At 43.2% G+C, this 24,646-nt stretch overlaps 1 protein-coding gene across 1 annotated transcript in view; it reads left to right on the top strand.

The window, feature by feature from the left end:
- The first annotated feature begins 1,778 nt into the window (after window positions 1-1,778).
- Window positions 1,779-24,646, top strand: part of LOC147690174 (cholesterol 24-hydroxylase-like) — a 284,595-nt gene continuing 261,727 nt past the window's right edge. Inside the window, exon 1 of the mRNA XM_086937768.1 lies at window positions 1,779-1,977. Coding sequence (XP_086793894.1) covers window positions 1,841-1,977 — 137 coding nt within the window. The 5' untranslated portion in view covers window positions 1,779-1,840. The remainder of the gene's footprint in view (window positions 1,978-24,646) is intronic.

Genomic DNA, 24,646 nt, shown 5'->3' on the forward strand with positions numbered 1-24,646 from the left:
GGTTTCTCTCTCTGGGTTGACTTTGTTAAAACTAATGAAGCAAGACCTGGAAATCATCAAAACCACATGGGTGAGCACCATGCTGATATGGACTGAGTTTGTGCCTCGTTTGCAATGGCGTGGGGCGAGGAACCATTCCGCCCTGGAAAAGGCTAGAAGGAAAGTGAACAGGACAATGCGACTTTTTTGTCACCATTTGGGTATCTACTGTTTGGATCATTATCATTTAAAAGTCTCTGAACATCATTTATTTTGTGAGGACGGTGTGCATCTATCTGCTTTGGGCATCTCTTTTTACCTTCTGGAACTCAGGGATTTGATTAGTAAAGTTCTTCAGGTACAGTCGTGGTGTGCTCCTTCCTTTCCTTTAGGTGGGGCAGGAAAACGCTAAAGGTTTTCCTGGGTGGCGGGTTTTTGGTAGTGGGGGTGGGCAGCCGGGAGCGGGTTGGCCATCCTGAAGGGTAGCGTTGGGTAGGCTAGGGGTAGTAGGCAGGAGTTTTGTTTGGGGTTTTGGGATTTAGGTTTCGTAGGCTCACTGTAGAGTTGAATTATGTAAATAAATAAATAATGAATGTGTTCATGAAATTTATGATGCACCTGTCCTAAAATAAAGTGGCCTTTCTTGCTCCTAAAAGAGGTGTGGACAATGATTTCTTGCGCGAGGGGGGACCCAGGGAGAGCCAGACGCGAGCCGGTCTCTTCCTGGGTAGGTTCGCGCGAGAATCAGGAAATCAGGTGGGGGACTGATTAGCGAGCAGATATAAGGGAGACAGGCTGGCGGTTGGGAACTGCGTGGCGGGAGGCTAGAAGGGAGGTTTGTTTTGCCCCACCCACCCTCCCTCTTTTTCTTTTCGTTTTGGGTGGGTTTTTTCTTTTGCGGTGCTCTAGGTGCTGCTCGTTTCTGTATGTTTGCCACTGTTAGGATGGGTGCCTTTGTTCTTTTTAGAGGCGGGTTTTTGGTAGTGGGGGTGGGCAGCCGGGAGCGGGTTGGCCATCCTGAAGGGTAGCGTTGGGTAGGCTAGGGGTAGTAGGCAGGAGTTTTGTTCGGGGTTTTGGGATTTAGGTTTTGTAGGCTCACTGTAGAGTTGAATTATGTAAATAAATAAATAATGAATGTGTTCATGAAATTTATGATGCACCTGTCCTAAAATAAAGTGGCCTTTCTTGCTCCTAAAAGAGGTGTGGACAATGATTTCTTGCGCGATGCAAGTATGCCCCAAAGAACCTTAAATGGTGCCTAGATACTGAGAGAGTTTGGGCCCTTAAAACAGGGCGAATGTGTTGCACACATGGACTCAAAAAAACATTTAGCAAAATATCCTGTCCCTTCATTCTCGCTGTTCTACTCGTTGCCCCAACATGAGACCCACACCGTCGTCCAGCCCACATAAATCTTTCCCTGCACACACATCCACTGACCATCCATCTGTCTATGCACTCACATTCATCCAAGCAGAGTCAATCTCATATTTATTTACTCAATAATCCATACATACAATTAATAAAGCATTGCCTCAATTTATAAGCCAAATCTATTGTATTTTTCGTTGCTTGATTTTTTAATAAGGAAGACCGAATGCTCGGTCGTCCCATGTTGTAATGCTGGAATCTGAATCAGTTTGGTAATTTCTTTATAATCAATCACACCTGTACTGATTTCATTGTAAAGCGCGACTTTTTCAGCACATTTTAATTGGACGGCATCTCGACCTTCCTCCTGCCTCCACCCAATCGCTTGGCTTGTTTACCCAGGCTCCATTCCTCGTTTCAGAAAGAGACAGCCCTTCCTGAGTCTGTTTTCCCTCGCCATAGTAAAAGCACCTCCAGCCGGGTTGAGAACATGGATGCATGGAGCTTTATTTCCTGGCTGTTGCTCACTGTCCTGGCCGTGGCAGCCCTCGCCTTCCTGGTTTTCTGCTGTTATGTGAAGTACTCGCACATGAGGTTTGATCACATCCCAGGACCCCCGAGGGAGAGGTGAGCCCAGTAGCAAGCTGTCTTATCTTTTCTTTCTAGCAAATTGGGCGGGTGTTCGAAAGACAAACCGGCCGTGACCGGGTGACAGCAATGATTGTACTTTCTGTGACAAACTACTGTGTGGATTTATCTTTTTTCAGTTTAGTAAATACTGTCAGAGAGTACTAAAACAAGCGAAAGTGCATTGTTTTGATGAAGAAAAAGCCGCCCATTACTTTTATTCACTGCCTAGACGTAACACTAAACCTGCTCGTTTAGAAAACAAGTAATTTGCAGCTTTGAGTGTGCTGCCCTCTAGAGTCACTTCAATGTCATAAGTTATGAAAGTGGCTATTCACCAATTTTATGCCACTCCGCTTTTATATATAGTCTTTAACTTTTTACATTTGGGTTTTGACAGTGCTGCTGTAAAACCTGCCTATTGCTAGCAATTTCATTTAGTTGTCGCACAATGGCAGATTTCCTGCTCTGTGTTCTGTGAATGGGAAAACACAGCCCAGACTATTGTGGGAGGAACTACACACAAAAATCAGTAGGGTGACCAACCGCCCGTAAATTTCACGGACCGTCCGTAATTGGGACCTGACGCCCGTTGTCCGTGAGGATCCCTTTTACGGTCGCCTTTTGTCTGTAATTTTGCCCATCACAGGGAGCAGCGTTGCTCCCCTGTGAGAGGCCTCACCCCCACTTGATGCTGGCGCCTCACACTCCTGGAGCACAAGAGCAGCCGCACCTGCCCATTGTCATTCTGTATGCCGGCTAATTTGCTACATACAGAATGACAATGTGGCAGTCTGGAGTGTGACAGCATGTGGAGGACTCCTCCAGCCTCGGTGTCAGGAGAGCAATCTGTTAGAAAATAGGTAAAACGCCAATGCTGCAACGTGAAAAAACAGTTTATTTAATGAAGCCTGAAAAATAAGTTAAAAAGAACAGGTTATCGTTCTTTCACTGTCTGGTCATTTTAGAACTGAAGTATTTTCAATATAATATTCAACAAAGCCATGGTTGCGGCTACTTTTATTTTAAGGAACTAGCAACCATTGACAAAGCCAATAGTCCTGGCTTGTTGTTGGTGCAATGATACTTGCTGAATTATATATATATGAATGCAATGACAGAAATAACCTAATACCAGTCAGGCGCAACAGTATGCTAAGCGCAGATTTGTAGCCTAGGTGTTTTAAACCACGCTCTTAATTACATTGAACTCCCCCTTTGAAGAGACCCACCAGTTTTTTTACACCACTTAAAGCCCTGGTAACAACACCATGTCACAGTCATCTCACATCCTGGCACTGTGCATCATGCATGACTCATGACTTCTACGATTTCAGTCTGCCTATGTGCAGAGGCATAGTGAATTCTCCCCCACTGCAGCCACCCCGTGCTTTAGGAACTACAGCAAGGTGACGTTCTTGATGGGCCTCTTCTGTCTGCAACTCTGCAGACAAAGGCTCAGCTCATAATGTGAAACAGTGGGTGAGTAAATAAGTGAAGGAATGTGTGAATGGCTGGAAGGACTACTGAAAGGATGAATGGATAAATGAAAGGGTGAATAGATAGATAATGAAAGAAAGGATGACTGGATGAGTGAGTGAGTGGAAGGTTGGATGAGAGAAAAGGTAAATAGATGGATGTACGTGTGGAAGGGTAGATGGATGGGTAAAAGGGTGGATGGGTGTGTGAAAGGATGGATGGATGAGTGAAAGGATGGATGGATGAGTGAAAGGGTAGATGATGTGTGAGTGAATGGGTGGATGGATGAATTGAAAAGGGAAAGGGTGAATGGATGGATGAGTGAAAGGGTGGATGTAAGGATTGATGAATGAGTGAAAGGGGGTAGATGGACAAAAGGATGGATAGATGAGTGAAGTGAAAGGGTGGATGGATGAGAGAACTGATGGCTGGATGAGCGGATGGCTGTATGAGTGAAAGGATAGATGAGTAATAGGATCAATGGATGGATTCATGAATGGATGAGTAGATGGATGGGTGGATAAGTGAAAGGGGGATGGAGAGAGAAAGGGAGGATAAATGACTGAAAGGGTGAATGGGTGGAAGGATAAGTGAATGGGTGGATGGATGAGTAAGTGAATGGGTGGATGGATGAGTAAGTGAATGGATGGCTGGATGGGTAAAAGGGTAAATGCCTGGATGGGTGAGTGAATAGATGGATGGGTGGAAGAGTGGATGGATGACTGTACGGGTGGATGGGGTGAAAGGGTGGGTAGATGAATAATGGATTGATGAGTGAAAGGGTGGATGGAGGGATGGATGAGTGAAATGATGGATGGAAGGATATATGGGTGGATAGGTTTGAAAATGGATGAGTATGTTTGGATATAGATGGGTACACAGATGAAAGGACAGAATGAATGGTGAAAGACTGAATGATGGATGAAAGAATGATTACACCTTGTAGCACCCATTATCTTAGGTAACATTTCCTATACATTGACTTTCATTTTAATATGAATCATTGTCTCTATATAATGTGTGTGTGATGTAACACATTCCGACACCCTGCGATACATACTTGGGATGAGTAACACTATAAAAGAAATTAAATACACATGAGAGACCGTCTAAGTGAAGATGAAGGGCACCATTAGGAGGGTTGTAGCAAGGCCGGACTGGCCGGACCGGGCATCGGATGTTTCCCTGGGAGGCTGGAAAGGGGGTGGAGGGTGGTTTTGTTACTGGGAGCTGGCACTGAAAAGTTCCTTGTATATCCAATAGTTTTCAATCAACAATAAAAGCGGCCTCACTTGTATTCAGGTGTGGTTCACCATTGTCTGGTGACTAATGTAGCTGCTGGAGCGAGAAGCAAATTTTGAATCGTCTAAGGTAGCAAGCTGCGGCCATACTGAAAAAACGTGAAGTGCATGATTGTCTCAACCTAATATAAACTTATTTAGACTTGTACTTAGTTGGTTGTTTATGTACTTACTTATATACTATTGCACGACCACCTCTGACGTGTCTGTTAAACGTACATTATGTCCCGAACTTTTGTCCTGAATTTTGACCTTTTGTCCTGAATTTTTGTCCTGAATTTAGTCCCTTTGTCCTGAATTTTTACACTCACTGTTCTGAATTTGCACCTATGTCAGTTGGTCACCCTAAAAATCAGGTAGGTTACCACTGTATGTTTATTACAGCAATACGTAGAATTATCGACGGAGTCCACCCATACCAGCACCACCCATACCGGACATACTTAGCAGGAACATGCACGGTTCTATCTCTCACTAGATTGAACGCACCTCTCTGCACGTTTGACAGGAGGCAGCGCGACCATTTTCTTTCTCCTAGTGACAGGGGTCCCACAATTCTGCATATTAGCCAAGAAGGGATCACGAGCGCATTCTCGCAGTGGAGTGGTCTGTGCTTCCCTAACCAGACAATTTTAAGTTAAGTTTTGTTGAAAAGTGTGGCTCAATGATTAGAGCGGCAGATCCTGATGCAGAGGTCTAGCCCGGGACCAGGGTTCAATTCCCCGCCTCGGCGGGTCTTGGGCTCACGGACCTGATAATTCTCGCCTCGGTGCCTATTCCAATCATGGGGTCCCACTCTGCAACTCTGGGCAATAGCCTGCTTAATCTCCACAACGGCCCCAACAAGGCTAAGGATGCCTGGCCTCCACCTTGGGGGTGCCCAGGAGTGGACCCATGATGGGTTCCACAGCGGTATTCGTACAAGCGCCTTGAGACCCTTGCGGGTGAGTAGTGTGCTATACAAGTATCAATTTTACATTTAAGTATGACATGAATTAGTTGGACTTGTGAAACCGCTACTGCCTGTTGGGCACATATTTTCTCACACACTTTATTAGGTGAGTCCTATGATGCCACCTAGCTGAGGCTTATGCCTCTGTTTTCAACACCTAATTCCATAAAATACCCACACAGCACATTTGCCTATCAATTTATTTACATCTACATGCCTCTATAATCCTTCTTTTAGAAATACCTTGAGTTTTTCCTCTCCTCCCCTTTCCCGCTTTCTGAAAAATCTTTTCTATTTTGTTGTTTTCCTCCCTATGGTTGTCATACATAAATAAGAGCACCCTGAGCTCTATGCCATGTTGAGGACGACACTACCAGCTTAGCCTCATTCTGAGTTATTTTTGTTTTCAGTGATTTGCTCCTCCACTGCAGTTGAATTAAGGGACGCTGAGCAAATCATGGATTGGGGGTGTACGGTGGGGATTTGCCATGCTGTGTGATGCCCCTGCACTGCAACCTAAGCTTATCTGTTGACCTAGCTTTCTAATAAATGTTGCTGTTTCCGTAACTTTGTGGTGCTTTAAATTGTCTTATAAAGTGTAGTTATTTATTGATCTAGCGCAATCTACTACAAGAGGTCGTCTAGGCGCTTGCTAACCGAAGCCTAAGGTAGCAGTCGAGTGATACTTGGAGCTTATATAATAGAGTAGAGCTTTGGGGTGAATAACCAGGTCTTAAGGCCTTTCCTAAAATAGAGAAGATCAGGAAAGTTCTTTAGCTTGATGGGAAGACCGTTTCATAATCTGGCAGTGACAGTAAATAAACGTTTGCCTCCCCAGTTCAAGAGTCGAAATCTGGTCACCTCTACAAGCTTGTAAAATGAGGACGGAGGGTTTCTTTTTTGGGGGGGGGGGGGGGCATACCAGCGAAATTGGTTTAATAAATAATCTGGGCCATGATTATGAAGGGCTTTAAAGGCAATACAAAGAGCCGTGAAATCATTGTGTTCTTGAGAGCTTGTTTGGCTGAAAAGTGTCTAGTAATCCCAAAGAGCAGATGATTCGCAGAATTCTGAAGAACCTGCAGCTTATTAAGGAGTCCCTTCTGAATGCCAGCAAAAAGGGCATTATATTAGTCCAGCCTGGATAGAATGAGCGCAGAGACCACTGTTTTTTGCAAGTCGAGTGGTATAAAAGGGAAATAATATCTCAGAATTTGCCGTGTGAGAACCTTAACATGATGGGAGAAGGACAGAGTTGTATCATAAATAACTAGCACGTTGTTTTGCCTTTGTGACCAGAGTGGGAAAAGAGGGCCAAGTTCCTGAGGCCACCAGATGGGGAACCAAATAGGAGGATTACTGTCGAAAAGCAAAACTTTGTTTTTATTTGAATTTAATTTAAGGCAGTTCTCTGATATCCACCTACTTACTTGGATGCAGGTTTGGAAGTTGAATGGTATTTGAAATGAAGACAACAATCTGTGTGTTTTCTGCATATGATACCATCACAAAGCCATATGATTTAATTAGCGTAGCCAGCGGGGTGACATATCAATTGAATAGTGTGGGACTAAGTGACGAGCCCTGTGGAACCCCACATGGGAGCTGAAAGATGTGCAATGCAAAACCATCCAGTTCCACAGTTTGCTCTTGGTCTGTCAAAAATGATTTTGCAAATGAGAGGGCTGCACCCCCTATATCGATTTTTTTCTTGGAGGCGACTTATCAGGAGGCCATGGTCTACTGTATCGAACGCTGCCAAAAGATCCAACAGGGTCAAGGCGACATTCCCTCCTTTATCTACTCGGGGTCTCATTTCTTCGGTCGCAGTGATCAACGCAAGCTCTGTGCTGGCTCCTGAATCCGTACTGAATGGAGTCTAGGATATGATTAGGGGTAATGAAAGTGGTATGTTAATGGTTCATATACTTTGTAAGAAGTTTAACTGGTAAGGGCAATCGGGGAAATCGGGCAATAGTTTCTTGGGTTCGAATTGTCTAGATTGTTTTTCTTTTTTTACAAGGGCAGAATGGAAGTCTTTGTCCCGATTTTTGGAAATTTTCCGTTCTTAAGGATACGATTAAAGATATCTGTAAGTTGCTGTGCAGTAGGATCCACCGCTGAATGCGTTATTTTTTTTTGGGGGGGGGGGGGGGGGAAGCGGCAGGGATCCATCAGTGACCCAGTTTTAGTAGTACATAGAAGTTTGCCAACCTGGTCGTGGGGAAATAGGCAGATAGTCCAAGAATCGAGCCAGATCAGAAGTTGAACGGGATATTAGGAGCTATTGGACTAGCCATATCTCTGTTAGTTTGAGTAGTGGAACTACTCATATCCTTTACGGGCCGCAGGGTGAATGCATCGTAGATGCGAGGTACCTTTCCACAGAAGAAAGAAGCTAAGGTGTTGCAGAAGGTTTTGACCTTAGTGAAGGTTTTTCTACCTAAACATGTGACAAATTCTTCAAAGAAACCCCCCATGTCAAAATCATGTTCACCATGGGTGAACCTCTCACAATCTCACACTTGCCCCTCCTATGTAAGTTGAATAAGGTATATTAGAACATTTGAATGTTGGGAGCTCCATTGCAGAAAATGGAGTGCTCCCTGCTTCTACGGGCCGGTAAAGGCCCGCAGAGCAATATTCCAATGTTCTACAAAGGCTTCTCGAAGCTCGAGGGGATTTATATCCCCTCGAGCTTCGAGAACCCTTTGTTTAATTTGTTAGAACATTCTGCCCTCTAGTGGCAGAATGTTCTAATAGCCTTATAGCCTTCGGCTCGGGCCTTTAACAATTCAGCAGGCCTTTAATAGCCGGTATAGCCCGCTACGGCGGGCTATAAGGCTATAATTAATGATTGTAATGGGAGTACCAGTCAACACTCTCATCAAGAGTGATGGCACTACCCAAAGTTACCTGACAAATAAATTCCTTAACTTTACCAGCCACCACTAAATCCACTTCCTGGTTTGACACAGGCTTTGAGAAATCCAATATGCTGTCATTATCAGACACATCACTGCTGTGCCCCTTCATTGAATTCCTACCCATCTTACACGCACACTTTGAATGTGCTTACATGTCTTGCACTTGGTGCAACAGCAGGAGATGAGGCAAAATTACTTAAATGTGACCTGGACTTATACCTGAAACAAAAATGGTCAGAATTGCGAAACATAGGTTTATAACTCTTGTACTTCAAGTGAATTACATCAACATGTTCTGAAGTTCCCACAGCATTCCTAAAAGTGGAGGAAGGTATGGCACTCTACTGAGTCATCCTGGGAGTAGACACAATAGAGTGTTAAATACTATTTTCCAAATCCAGGAAATCATTTCATGAATGATCCCTGCAGCTAAGGAGTCTCTCCTGTATCTTCATAGAAAAACAGTTGCGAACAAACTGGTCCTGTAGATATTAAGGGATGCACCAAAATTGCACATTGCAACGAACAACCGTAACACTTCGACACATTCTTCTGTAGATTCATCAGATGATTGTTTCTCTTTAAAGGAATTGAACCTTTCAAGTAATACACTAGGTTCTTCCTCAAATTTCTTCTTGAGTCTGGTAACAGCGTCAGGTAAGTCTGCTGATTGAGATCAATTCTCTGAATCTGTTACCAGACTGAAGAAGAAATGTGCACATAGCCTTGATCAAATGTCAAGTGCTGCACGTTTAAGAGCAAGCCTAGGCTGCAAATAAAAAACTTGCAGAGCAAATACAGTATACAGCATTGGCAGAGATAACACCTCCAGACACCAAGTTTGGGATGAAGGTGTCAAAAAGACAAATAAGTGCCTGCGCTGCAGCATCCAAAATGTGGAAACTTTTGATTATCATCAAAACAACAGTGAGGAATTCCACACAAAATCCAGGCAGGTTTTCCACTGTATATTTATTGTAGCAACAAGTAGTAATATCCAAGGAGCCTACAGTCAGCTCACCCTCTGAATCGGCCGATCAGTAGTAACTGCACTAACCAACACCAAGGGCAGCATGGGCTGTAACATCCACATTCAGACAGAAGCAAAATGTATAATACACATTGAGCATGTGAGGAGGCTCACACCATCACAAAAGATGCACAACACATTCAAGAAATAACATTCCATAAAAGAGCACAGAGCTCCATGAAAGAAGACCGAGCTTAGAGAACTGTTTGAGAAGAATGCTAAGCCTGAGGAACAGCTCGCTCTGCACAATGATACATAACTACAACACAAACCCATATCTGCTAAGACTGGCATGGTGCTGATGCCATCCCCTAAGCTGACGCACAAAAAGCTACTTTGTGCCAAGCACAACTTCACCCATGGCACAGAATAGGATTTTTACTAGAATTGTAAATGTATTTATGCTGCGCCGAAAACTGCTGACGAGGCATTGTGCCCGTCTGGTAAAAGTCCCTTATTTATTTATTTATTTGAAAAGTTTTATATAGCGCTGGCTAGACCGGGATGGTATCGGAGCGCTTTACATGAGACAGGACATTGTTTCAGAACATTGTTACATAGTTACATCAGTTACAGTCTGTAGAGACCCAAGGACTTGGCTGTAGCCCGGGAGTCCTTAAAACGCTCCAGCGCACTATCTGCCTTATCACCATACAGGCGAGTACCATCAAAGGGCATGTCCTTAAGAGAACTTTGAACTTCCCCATAAAGCCCAGTGGACCGCAACCAGGCGTGGCGACGGAGGGCCACTGTTGTGGAAATCGCCCTACCCAGTGAGCTTCGGTGTCCAGTCCATACCTAATGGTGAACTTAGTTGCATCTTTCCCCTCAGTAGCAGCTTGGGAAAGCACTGCCCGAACCTCCTCCGGACACTGAGGCAGCGTCTGCTCAACCGTGTCCCACACAGTGTGAGAGTAGCGGCCCAAGAGGCATGCTGTGTTCACCGACCGCAGCCCTAAGCTGGCAGAGGAAAACTGTTTCTTGCCAAACTGTTCCAGCTTCTTAAATACCTTTTTCTGGTGGGTGGTAGGGAATACTCTTTGGGAAGTGGAGGCCTGGATGACCAGGCTCTCCGGAGTTAGGTGGGTTGTCAAAAAGGCAGGGTCACCCGGGGCTGGGCGATGACGCCTGGCCACATTTTTATCCACAGGATCCCTCAAAGACAACGGCTGAAAGGGTTTTATGCTTTAGATGTACACTGTGCAGCACTACATCACACAAGTTATGCAACTGTTTATTTGGGAAATTGATGCATTCACCCTTGCTTGCACCTACTTGGTGTTAGGTCTCATGCAATGTCCGGTCAGATTACCTTAGTTGATTGGTCTTCATGTCAAACCCCGCAAAACAACCCCTTGAATTATAGTAGATTTGTCACTCTGGAAAGGCCACCTTCCCAGCTCAGAACACATTATATGCTGGGAAGTAAATACTTGCTGCCATTTTCCATAGTACTAGCACAAACTATTAGTAAATCTGGCACAGAGAGTGGGCATTGGGTCTGCCCCTTCTAATCTTTGACTTTTGTCAGTCAGCCTCTTTTAGCCATTGCTTAAGGCATGGCAATCACATCTTGGTTCAGCCCAACGGAGTCTTCACATCTTGCATAATGCTATTGGCTGGTTGGGTGTATTATTCTGTTTCCAGCTGAGTGCTTGCAAGGAGCTGCATGTGGACTACCTTACAACTGCCTGCTCCTACTGACTTTCCTCCCTTGTCTCTCGCTCTAATGTGCTAATGTTGCTGTTGTTAGCACATTAAACTCATACCTGTTTGCTTAGCCAATGATTCTTTCTTATATGTATGTGACAATGACCTTGGATTTTTACTTTGATAGATGCTTCACCTTAAAAAATGTTTTTATTAAGCATTAGCATAGCCAACATGTCTGATCTTGTCATACTTGCCAATTTTTATTTTTAATTAGTATTCCAAGCATATGCCCCAAAAATAAAAAAAGAAGAAAAAATCATGCTGATGCCTAAACATGGATAACTCATGCTGCCTGTCAGGCAAGTGTAATTAGAGTAGGCATTGAAAGCCTTTTTGTGTATATATGTGTGTGTGTATATATATATATATATATATATATATATATATATATATATATATATATATATATATATATAATTTTCTCAATATCCCGTGCAACCATAACACCCAAGTATCTTATTTCTGGACCTGGGTGTTTCACTTACTTCACCCCTCTTATCAGACTTTGATTTAACAAAAAGAAATCTAACCTTGATTGGTGACTGTACTTTCTGTTTTAAAAAGTGAAGCCTCTTTTTGTGCCCATTTTGTCCCTCCAGATATCCACCCAACCTAACTGTCTTATAGAGGACTTTAATAAAGATCGCATTTTGTTGTTCAGGATTGCTCTACTACTAGATGAGCGGTCCAATTTTGGGTCCAAAACAACATTAAAATCTCCGACTAAAATGATAGGATCAGAAAAACGTAATAACTCTGTTAAGCAAACCCATAAGGGGACTGGGATCATCTATGTTAGGTCCATAGTATCCAACCAATATGAGCTTATGATGAAAATACCTAATTTTCACTGTGACCCATCTACCTGCTCTGTCTATTTTACTCTCTTGTACAACAATATGCGGACACCTTTTAATCAAAGTTGCCACTCCTCTAATAGTTGAATGTTGAGTAGTACAAACAAGGTTCTGGATCCAACGTCTAGACTTGAAAGGCCTCTCTTTTCTATATCTGTTGTGTGTCTCCTGTAATATTAAAATCTGCGCCAAAATATCTTTTAGGTTTTGTAAAAACTTCTCCTCCTATATTTAACTCTCAACCCATTTATGTTCCAAGAGAGAACCTTCAATTGGGCATTCTTTTCACTCATCGATCAGGCTGAGTTTTCCTGCCTTCAAGGCCTGCAAGGCTCCAGGAACTATACCTAGGCGAACAGGACATATTTTTTAAAAAAATTTCCCACTGCTCCCCACCCAGTGACCTCAATCCCTCCCATAACACCCACCCTGGAGAACTCTCCTTTCCCTTCCTCTATGGCCTCAACCTAGGCCTATGGGGCTCCTTCTGGAGTCGGGAGAACGCAATATACCTTGTCCCAATGTATTACTATTTGCAGCCTTTTTCCACCCAATTGTGTTATTTCGTTACATCACTTGAGATAGGAACCTCTAGTCAGGAAGCTCCACAGTCAGTTTCAAATCAATTAAGGTACTAACGTCTGAGGTCCAAAGTAGGTTTGATATTTCTGAAGCTAATCAGGGTGAGATTAGGCTCGCATGTGAGAAAATGGAGAACAAATTGGATGCTCTTGCTGCCAAAACCGTAGCCCTTGAAACAGCAGTGAAAACCCTACAGTCCCAAACCGAGGAAAACAAGATAGGTGGTATGGTGTTAGGGAAAAGCTTGAATCTCTTGAAAATGCTCAGAGAAGATATAATCTACGCTTGTTGAAAATTCCAGAAGGGGGAAATCCAAAAGAATATGTAGCAAGGCTGAGTGAAGCGGCAACTCAAGTTGATTGTACAGAGCAAGATCTCATGGCAGATATTCAGAGGGTCCATAGAGACCCATTTAGGCTAACTCCCAATAAAATCAAACCCAGAAAAATCTTTGTTCATTTTCACACATTTAGGGCCCGATTCCGATCTGGGTCAGAAAGCTCTCCGACCGAGCTGGACCCGAAGTGTTTTCCGATTGAGCTGGACTTCTGCAGTCCGACCGAGTGAGTACAATGCAAGTACGATGCGGCCGCATGTTGCCTGACTCGATTCGGTCGGAATCCCATAGAAGTCAATAGGAGCCAGTCGTACGACACGTACATGGGCTCCCATTGACTGAATGGGTACGTCTCGCACAAAGGCGCCCCCTACAGTGGGTGCACGTCGGTGCCATCCGCACCATACATAAATCTGAATATTAATTTGATTTTACGTAGCACATTAAGTAGCAGAACTAAATACAATTGTCAGGTTTTTCATATATAAATGCATCTAGATGGGACAAATCTTTTCTTATCCTAATCACCCTTTGTATGAAAAAGATAAGAGTACATAGTTTTTCTATTATCCAAAATACATAAAAAGTTAAAAGTACGTTTGCAATAAAAAAAAAGCCTATTAGTTAAAATAATGGTTTTAAAATGGTTTTCCTAATATTTCTATAAAAATTACAGAACCATAAAAATGCAAGATAGACTGAGAGGTTGTGCCATCACACGGACAGTTTGGTAATTTATAAGACCACTTTTCCATAATCGAGAATGCTGTGATATAATGTAATTTGCCCAGTCTCAGCCTTGTTAAATAAAATCGATGCTGAATATTTCTTACCACTAATAAATATGTAGGTATAACCACCACAAAGGGGATTTCGCAGCAAGCAATAACACTTTGTTTTCGACTTGCATCTTCCATTCTATCACAATCCTTGGCAGTATTATATCTCAGTTTCAAATCACTTTTACTAACATTCTTAAGCGCAGGATTCGCTTTATCAAATGTTATCTTGCAATATGATAGTAATTTATGGATATGCTCTAGCCAAGGAATTTTCCTGCTGTGGTCAAGGGTCAGGCAATCCATTATTAAATCTTTAGTTAATTTAGTCTCTTCTTTCGCCCATATTCCTCTCCAAGAGGTAAGTCACGCTATATTAATAAAATCACTTCTGCACGATACAGACAGTTCTTTATGAGCTATAAAATTAGCTGTGGAATTTGGAACAGCCAGCACTCTTTTTAAAAGTTTATTTTCTTGGGTTTGTAAGGACACAATATTTGCCCTCCCCATGTAGCTGCCCCATAACACGCACCTGTCACGCATTTACTTTTATACAAAGTAAGGATTTCCCTGGTTTATTTCCTAACTTCGCTGAAAATCTGAAGATACTCTCAATATTTCTTAACATTTCTAAGTTACATGATGTAATGTGTGTATCCCAGCTGCTTTTGCTATTAAAAAGCAAGCCCAAATAGGAAAAAGGTGGAACTCTACTTATAACCACTCCTCCTACATGATATGATCTTTGCTTCAGCCTGTTGTTCCCACATGTCATAACATAGGTTTTACTAAGATTTAAAAGTAGATCTTTTTCTGACATGTACAGGGCACATTTTTCTTTTAGGCATTGTAGTCCATTGGCTGTCCTGGATAACAGGACAGCATCGTCTGCATAGAGTAATACTGGAGCTGTGCGTGTTCCAACTTTTGGGGCATCCACTATTTGCTTTTGTAAGAAAAGATCCACATTATTAATATATAAAGAAAAGAGGAGAGGCGCCAATACGCAACCTTGACGTATTCCGCGTGTGACCATAAAATCCTTTGTACATTCACCCATCGTTCCAAATCATACTCTAGAGGTTAAAAAGGTGTAAATCTGGGATAGATATATAATAATATCAATAGGTGATCCTAGCTCTTTCAGGGTTTGCCACAATTTGGCATGATTAACCAGATCAAACGCACTTGTAAGATCTACAAAACAAAGATGTAAGACTCCTTCCTCAGCTAGGGTATACTTTCCTATTATTAACTCCAGATTTAAACACTGTTCCACTGTTCCAGTACTCCTTCTGAAACCATACTGGGCTTCTGAGAGAATGTTATTCTCATTGGCCCACTGTTCCAACCTCCCCAGCAAAATTCTGCCCATCAATTTGGAGGTGGAATCAAGAAGGGATATGGGGCGGTAGCAGCTCGCCTTTCCTCTATCACCTTTTTTGAATATGGGAACAATAATACTTTCTGCCCAGGAAGCTGGCATTAAATACGTGTTACAAGATAGGGATCCAAAAGTCAATATTGCATTTAAAAACATCAAGGGGTACCCCATCCGGTCCATCGGCTTTTCCATGACTACTTTTTTGTAGGGCAAATTTAATTTCCTCCAGCGCAATTGGTAGTGATTTTACGGGTTCAACTAAAATGACTTTACAGTTTTTTGAATTGGTGACTTTAGCAACGTCTGGGTTAAAAATTTGCTCAAAATGCATAATCAAGTCTTCAGATGGCACAGCATATTCAATTTTAGCAGTTGTATTTTCTTTAAAGAAAGGGTGATCAATTATTTTCCAAAATAATGCTGAATCTCTTGTCTCTAGTCAACTTCACAATTAGCATGCTCGGGTTCAATCCTTGCTCAATTGTCCCAAACCCAGGGCAGAACCTGTATTCCAGGTCATACAAGATATCATAAGATTCCACCCAGTCTTGTAATTATTCAGAATAATATGACCCACTATATTTTCTAGAGAATCAAGAAGGGAGATTGGTCTATAACACAATGTCTAGCAAGGAGATAAGACAATAATTGGCAGGTTCATATATACTGCCTTTTTTATGGTTTGGTTTTTTGCTGGCACCTTGCAGAGATTCCAGCATTAGGCCCATGATTGTAATCCATTTGAAAATGAATTTAATAGGTTTGCTCACCATAAAGTATTAGCCTTGAATATTCTGGCACAGAGACAGTCGGGGCAACTGGCATGAGATGATTTTGATCCATCGTTTCAGGAACTTACAAATTAATCATCTGGACCCAAAGTCCATACCCTACAGTACCTTTCATGCTGGGTGAGTTTAAACCAAACTTATCAATTGGTTCATTTTTGTTTAGCCTTTCTTTGGTGTTGAAATCTTTATAAGTTAATAAGGGTTTGGCAAGATAATATTAGAAACTAAAAAATATCACCATAGAAAAATCATCTCGTATAACTAATAAATGGCTCTAATAAAGATAAACTCATTTGTAAGTTTTCTAATGGTTTATCTAAATAATGTGATTGCTCATCAAGTACAATACAGCTCGAATCATAGGTCACCACACGAGAAAATCTTTAGCAAATATAATAGCAGTTATACATCTCAAATGTCAGCGCAATGAGTGAGTGGATAGGCATAGAGACAAAAGAATAAAAAATAAATCATTTGCAAATAAGTTATGCAAATTCAGTTTACAAGATTCGAGCAAATCTGAAACGTTACCCTCTGGCCATGAGAGTAAGCGAGGCCCCTCAAGAAGAGTTAAGGAGCAAAAGTTAAAAGTCAGGATCAGCAGAACAGCAGCCAGCCCATTGAATATAGGAAACAGTGTCACAGCTCTCTCTGTATGAAAGTAGTAGAAGTATGAAAGGCGCTCACAAATCCCACCCATTAGGTCAGTTATTTATACCCTAAATTCACTACCCCTATTCTACCCACCCCATATAGAGAAAACATTTTATTGGCTAAAACAAGGGGTGTCTGAATCATACCACTGACATGTCTTCAGTTGCAGCAGTTCTTTGTTATGAACTATACAAGTCATTCAGCCTTCAGCAGTAGAACTTCCATATCAACCTTCACCAGGTCTTTCTTATTCCTCATCCTGGCAAAAAGTAGCAAACTGCAAAACAAATGTCCTCATGCCCGCTCCAGAAGGAAGTTCCGCTTTTCGTTGTATTCATTGTTTCCTCCACACAACCTTAGCCATCAGCAGAGGCAAGCGAAGAGCAATCCACAACGTTCAATTTTCTCCCCTTCTACATTTCTAATATCCCATGTCAACTCTAAAATGTCTCTCAGGCTTTTTCTGAAGATCAGCAGACTGATATACTTCTAGAAAACTTCTAGAAAACACAGAGAAGCATTAATCATCACTTTATAAAATTCTACTATCAAGCACACTTTGAATGCTTTTCACTTGCTTTCCTTTTACTTTACACACTGCACATTTATTTTCTAGCTCATTAGTGAAAAATAAACTCTCGACTTTTATCTTATTTTCTACATTAGTCTTGTGCATTCACGGCCTACTCCATCTCTACCAGCACACGCTTGAGCAGTTTTAATCTTTCCCCTTTAGTCTTATTGTATTAGTTTCACATGTTTCTTGATCAGTATTTGACATACAGAAGGGTTCAATCCAATCAGGTTTTATATCACAAAAACCTTGCTCCATCAATTTCATTGTGCCAAATATTTCACCAACAACCTCCAATTTTTGGGTGGTAGCTAGCGGAAAAAGTGCTGTCAGTTCGAGGCCAATCATAGTTTCTACTAAGTCGGACAGACATTTTGTATGAGTCTGTAGTAAAACCTATCCGTTAGGGTTCACAAACCTGGGCCTCAACACTACAGGGAGAGACTGTTCAGTTCTGAATTAACTTCACATCAAAAGAATTTTGCTCCGTCCCGCGTGATAGCTTGGCTCATTAAATCCCAAGATGATAATAAAACTTGTACTGCTTCTTTGTTATTAGAATATGGAATTAATTTCTGAATAAGATTAGCTTTTTACTAAATTAGCCATCGCTACTTTTTATGGATTGGTAGCGCATCTTATTAAGAACCTTCCTCTCAAAGCAACATTGAGTCAAACCAGTCTAGAGAAAACCTTTCACTTTTTTTGAAAGTATGAAATTTGAATCGGACCTGCAATATGAAACGGACCTTTTTTTGAATGCTTTGTACTATGCTAAGTTGCAAGAATAACTAGGGATTGTAATTACTCAATAAAGTAGGCATATAGCAAATAGTTCTTGCAGGTTTTTGTCTGAGACTGTGACCCTTGGCTTGTGATTATAACTCAAACTTAATCATTAGGAAATGTATCTTTGCCATGAGGTTGTTCCCTAAAGGGTATTTACATTGCACGATGGCCACTTGAAAACAAGTCAATCTCCTTAATATTGAGTACTAGACTAACCTGCTTGATTGGTACAAATGTATAATTGATCACGGTCACAGTCCCAGAATTTCTAAAGGTTGCCTTAGACGACCTAACTCCTGAGAATTATGCATTTAGATTTATCAGACCTTGTTGCACTAATAGCGTCATCATCTGCCACTCTCCACCCATAAATGTGCCCTTTCCAGGAGATACTAAAGGGATTGCATACATATCCAGTAAGTGTGCATGGAATTTGTCAATCGAGAGAAGCGTCATTTTGGTATAGAGGTCTTGTGCCAGGATTAAACAAGAAGTCGAAAAGCAAACATGTAAATTAAATAGATCATTATTGAGCTTACTTAGATTTTTATCATAAGCACATTGCATTAGAAGGAATAACGATATGAATATAGACCAATGATATGAAGGAACTTGAAGGAGCTGACAGATTAATATAGGAAACTAGTATCCAATTGCAAGTAGTGTCAACAACTACTACATCCTTCCCATAGACTACAGATGACAAAATAAGCTGGCCCCTGATAGTCTCCTATGGGTGTTTGGTTAGGCATTTTAGCACATCTTAATTACCTGATGCAAATGTGGGCTCTACTGTAACTTGGTTTCATGGAGGATAAATATCAAATACTTGTAATCTTTCATTTTAGAAATTAAATTATTTAGAAAACTCTTGTATCCATGAACGTTTCATGTGAGGTACTTGGTTAATACAAATGTGTGCAGTGATGTTGAAAGTGGCGCGAAAAAGGAACTAGGCTGAGCTTTCTTAGCCACAGGTATAATATGCCAATACCGCACACATTATGATCAGTTAATTGAGGCACTGTGTTGCAGTTGGGTCTTGCCCATTCAGTTTGTTTGCTTTTTTGGATCAACCAGTTTGGAACTTTTTACTCTGGGTGAGTCTCACTTCATGTGTCTCATCCACGGTAATCACTTGGCAAATGGACTGTGCATGATTAAGACCAGTGTCCACCTTTTAAGATAAGGTTGCTGCAACACAGCAAGGGTAAGTGGCAGTTGGCTGGTTACATGTGCACATGTGTGAGGGCTGCACTTGTGAGACAGATGTGTGACCGAACCACGCAAGCCGTTACCAGACATGGCGTTACAACCCGGTCATTACAACGACGCAACAATACCACCCAAGTTTTTACCACTCATATGCTTTTATCACACACGCCTTTACAACGAAAAATGTGTTAAGGCATGTATGGTAAAGGCATATGCGTGGTAAACTCTTATGGGGTAAGTGTAACCCCAAATCATATATATTTATATATATCTATATTTTTTTATATTGCTTTTTATTGTCATTTTCATAACAAAACAACAAGAGAAAAATAGACATTGTAGTGCTGGGCTGTTATAAGTAGATACAACATATCCAAGATACACATTTTTCACACCTGTGTTTGGAGTCCATAGTATGCAATCAGTAGTATTTAACACCATAATACACAAGTTCAACAAGAGACACGTTGATACCGCCCGCCCAATTACCAGGAACAAAATAACATTGCAAGAGTCGCCCCAGCAGGAACACGAATCATACTAGCAATACATTACCCTTCAAAATCCCTAGTGCGTAACCAGGTTACAAACGGTTCCCAGATATCTTTGGATCCGGATTTGGTTGGTTGGAGATCCCAGTAGGTTGTGAGCTGCGTGCTGCAGTAGGTAACTTGTGCGACCCAGTCCTTAGACAGCGGTGGTCTAGTTGTCTCCCAGAGTAGTGCTATCTGCCGTTTGGTCTTCAGAAGCAGCATTGCAGGTAGTTTACACGATTTTGGGGGCACTGTCTCCAGCACTCCAAGCAAGGATGTTAGGGGAGTGATGGGGATGTCTGAGCCAGTTATGCATTTGATGTGTTGGTGACTTTCCTGCCAGAAATTTGCTATGGGCCTGCAGCTCCAAGCCAAATGTATAAATGAAGCAAGCGGAGAGCCACATTTCCAGCAACAGTCATCTGCCCTCAGTCCCATTCTACGCAACTGTGTGGGAGTACGATAGAGACATTGTAAATACTTAAAGTGTATGAGCCGAAGGCGATAGTTAGGCTATAGTCGCTCGAGCTGTTGACAGCTCAGCCTCCATTGTTCGTCAGTGAGGGGCTCATCTAGGTCCTGATCCCAGGCTCTGAGGGAGGGGGGAATTATTATTGGAGAGGTTTGTTGCATGTGTCTATATATGCGAGATACGAGTTTTCGTCCTGTTTCTATCGCCAGCAGATTCTCGATTGCCAGGAGAGTTGAAGGAGGTGCGAGGAATATGGGGAACCTGCTCCTACAGGACGCCCTAAGTTGGTAGTACAGCAGCCTATCAAGTGCAGTTGGCTCCGCATGGGAGCACATTTGGTCAAAAGTGAGGAAAGTATCATTTGGGAAGAGATCCCACTGCCAATTTATGGGCTGTTGCACGTGCCTGAGTTTTCTTGTCAGTCAAGGGGGGAAAGATGGTTTATTGAAGAGCGGTATGGATGGGGCGTATAGCATGTCTAGATGTGCCCTTTTACAAATTCCGTTCCATGCACATCTTAAAGCTTGTACTGTGTCGGATTCTCCCCGTGGGTGCTTGTAGGGCTGATATAGTGCTGTCGACATTGGCAGCGGAGCAGCGCGATCTATTTTTATTGCTACCTGTGGCTGATATGGTATGGGGTGGGCCCAGAAATGTAAAAATCGCACCTGCACACTGTAAGCATATAATGTGAAGTCTGGGGCAGCTAGGCCTCCCTTTTCCTGCGGCAAAGTCAGAATTTCCCATGCTAATCTTGGTTGGCGCCCCGCCCATATCAATTCAATCATGAGTGATTTGAGACGTTGAAGGAAGTGCAATGGAAGTGGGAGCGGTATATTAACAAACAGATATTATAATTTTGGCAATTGCTATCCTGCCCGCCAATGAAAGGGGAAGGGTTTTCCACCTCTTTACCCTGTCTTCTATCCGCACTACAACTTTCCCATAGTTAGCTGTCCATAGTTCTTGTATGTCGCTAGTTACCCATATTCCCAGATAATGAAGCAGCTCTGAAGCCCATTCCACCGGATATTCGGTATCAAAACGCTGTGTACCTGTCGTGAGCGGTAGAATGACCCACTTGGTCCAATTGACATGCACACCAGAGAGTCCGCCAAATCCGACCACTTCCCTCGTCATTGGGGCCATGTTGTCTTTGGGATGTACCATATACAACGTGATATCATCCGCATACATGGAGACTGTGAGATCCCTTGTGGTGAAGCCAATTCCTTTGTTAGCATAGTTTTGGCAGTCGCGCGGCCAGGGGCTCGTCGCGATCGCACATAGTAACAGCGACAGAGGGCACCCCTGCCTCATGCCACGAGTTATGGCAAACGGTTCCGATATCTGTCCATTTATTTTGAGGCACGCTGTTGGTTGTGTGTAAAGGAGTTGTATGTGTTTTAGAAAGAGTGGGCTTAGACCATGGGTACTCGCAAACTTTCTGTCGGGGGCCAAATTTTCAGTGTGGTTTGTGGCCGAGGGCGGCACCGGTGGGGGCGGGGTCAGTGGGGGAGGGGGGCGGGGCTGGAGCAACAAAAAAAACTGTGACCATGAGGTTGAACACAGGCCAATGCAGCGGACGCCTTCGTCCACTGAGCCAACAGACCCTGCATACACACATCCCTCGCTCCCTCTCTCTCCCTCCCTCTCTCTCTATCCCTCTCTCTCTCTCTCTCTCTCCCTCCCTCTCTCTCTCTACCTCTCTCTCTCCCTCTCTCTCTCTCTCTCTCTCTCCCTCCCTCTCTCGCTGTCTCCCCGGGTCTCTTTCTCTCTGTCTCCCTCTCTTTCTCTCTGTCTCCCTCTCTTTCTCTCTGTCTCTCTGTCTCTCTGTCTCCCTGTCTCTCTGTCTCCCTCTCTCTCTCTCTCTCTCTCTCTCTCTCTCTCTCTCTCTCTCTCTCTCTCTCTCTCTCACTGTCTCTGCCTCAAACTGTTTGTCTGTCCCTGTCTGTATCTAGCTCTGTCTGCCCCAGTCTCTATCTGCCCCTGTCTCTATCTGTCTGTATGTCTTTATCTGTCTCTGTCTCTATCTGTCTCACCTCACCTGGCTCTCACTCCCTTCTGCCCTATGTCACCTCACCCCCCTTAGTCCCTGCTGTCCTCTGTCACCCTCTGCCATCTCACATGGCTCTCACTCCCTGCTGCCCTTCGTCACCCTCCCCCTCAGTCCCCGCTGTCCTCTGTCACTCTCTGCCATCTCACCTGGCCCTCACTCCCTGCTGCCCTTCGTCACTTCCTTCCCTCTCCCCCCTCAGTCCCTGCTGTCCTCTGTCACCCTCTGCCATCTCACCTGGCTCTCACTCCCTGCTGCTCTTCGTCACCCGCATCACAAATATCCGATTATTTTAGCATCTTTTTAGCAGTTAAAGTGGCAATGCAGGGAATAGGATTTATTGTCTTTAATTCTGGCAGGCAGCAATTTGCATTCGGCACTCATACATATAGAAAGAAGCTGAGGAAAAAAGGGCAGAAAAGGCAGACCAATTTGAAGGAATGGAATAAAGGTTAGTAAGTTCACCATTCGGAAGAAGCAATGCTATTTAAATTGTAGCAATATTATGTAAAATGTTGTCATGCCACAGACGCGATTTCTCAGATGTCAATATTTGAAAGATTAACCAGTCCCGGGGATACATTAAGCCACTGTAGGCAGCTGCCTGGCCGCTTGAAACTGCAAGTTGGTGCCAGATTGCATGGCAAAGGGAGCACCCTAACGCAAAATCTTATTTTGCCTGTGCTTCGAAAAAATTCCTGCTGTGAAGTTGAGATTAATTAACTATGAAAGCCAGCAGTAAAAGTTCCTGCAAAGGCACCGAGGATAGTCACTGTTTCTTTATGCTAATGTCAATATGTTTAGCAAAAGGGGCACAAACCACCTCAACCCCCATCCCCCTCTCCTCAGTCCCTGCTGTCCTCTGTCACCTCACTCTGCGCGTCAGCCTGGTGTGAGGCAGCTTCCCCTGCACAAACACAGCCGCACCCATGTACTTAACAGGTCTTTAAAAGACCATTTACATGTTAATGAGGCTTTGTTCACCTCTTCTTAGTGGCCCTGCAGCTGCCCTCTGAATTTCGCTTGAATCGCCTGGCCCTTCTCTCCGAGTCCGTGCTGCTGCAATCAGTGGTGTTTGCTGGCACTTTCAAAAAATAAAAATAACAGGTATGCTGTCTGTAAGGGCCGTGGGCCACCAAGGAAGGCCTGCCGGGCCGCGGGCCGTACTTTGAGTACCCGTGGCTTAGACCAATTCTTTTAAGCAGGGGGAAGAGAAATCCCCACTCCAACTAATCAAATGCCTTTGGGGCATCAAGCAGTGCTGCAGCATCAGGCAGGGTCGGCGCTAGGTAGTGCAATAGTCCAACTAAGGTTTGTATGTTGTGTGAGGTTGCCCTGCCCGGTACGAAGTCCGATTGGTCTGATAGGACTATCATCGGGTGCAGTGGTTGAAGTCTGGTCGCCACTAATTTTGCAAATATCTTGGTGTCTAAGATAATTAATGAGAGCGGACGATAAAAATCGCTGCGCTGCAGATCTTTATCTGGTTTGAGGAGTGTGATAATAATCGCCTCTCATCGATTTAGGGAGAAACCCGTTCTCCAGTGCCACCTGATATACTGCAAGGAGGCGGGGAGGGGCAATCTCCTCTGAAAATTCCTTTTAAAACTGTGCGGTGAGGCCATCCACTCTCGGCGCTTTGTCTGCCTTCATGCCTCCAATAACCTGCCACACATCCTCAACTGTAAATGGTATGTTCATATATTGTCGGTGTACATTATTAAACCATACAAGCCCTATTGAATCAAAATAGTTCTCCAATACTGAGGTCGCTGGTGTTACCCAGGTCGTGTAGGCCTGGGAATAGAAGTCTCGCATGGTGTTTAAGATGTCTGGAGGCGAGTGTGCTAGCACATAATTTGAGGTCATTAGTGCGGTGATATATGCTGTCCTCCTAGATGGCTTCAGTAGATTCACAAGTGTCTTCCCAGGCCTGTCCCCCTCACCATATTTCCTCGCAATCGCATACTTGTGAAGGAATTTTATCTCTCTGTCAGCCTTCTCCTGGAAAGCCAGTCAGTTTACTACGCATTTGCCCTAGTGTCTCAGCTGACGGTATCGCATAGTATTCCTTTTCGAGCGTGTGGAGCTCCAATTCCAGCCTGTCAAGAGATCCTCTGATGTCTCGAAGTACTCTATTCTGTCCCGCTAGACAGTGACCACGAATCACCACCTTAAACGGCTCCCATAGAGGGCCTACTGAATCCACTGACCCCGTGTTTCTGTCAAAATATTTCTCAA

Source organism: Lissotriton vulgaris, chromosome 9 (genome assembly GCF_964263255.1).
Source record: "Lissotriton vulgaris chromosome 9, aLisVul1.2, whole genome shotgun sequence".
Classification (NCBI taxonomy): Eukaryota; Metazoa; Chordata; class Amphibia; order Caudata; family Salamandridae; genus Lissotriton; species Lissotriton vulgaris.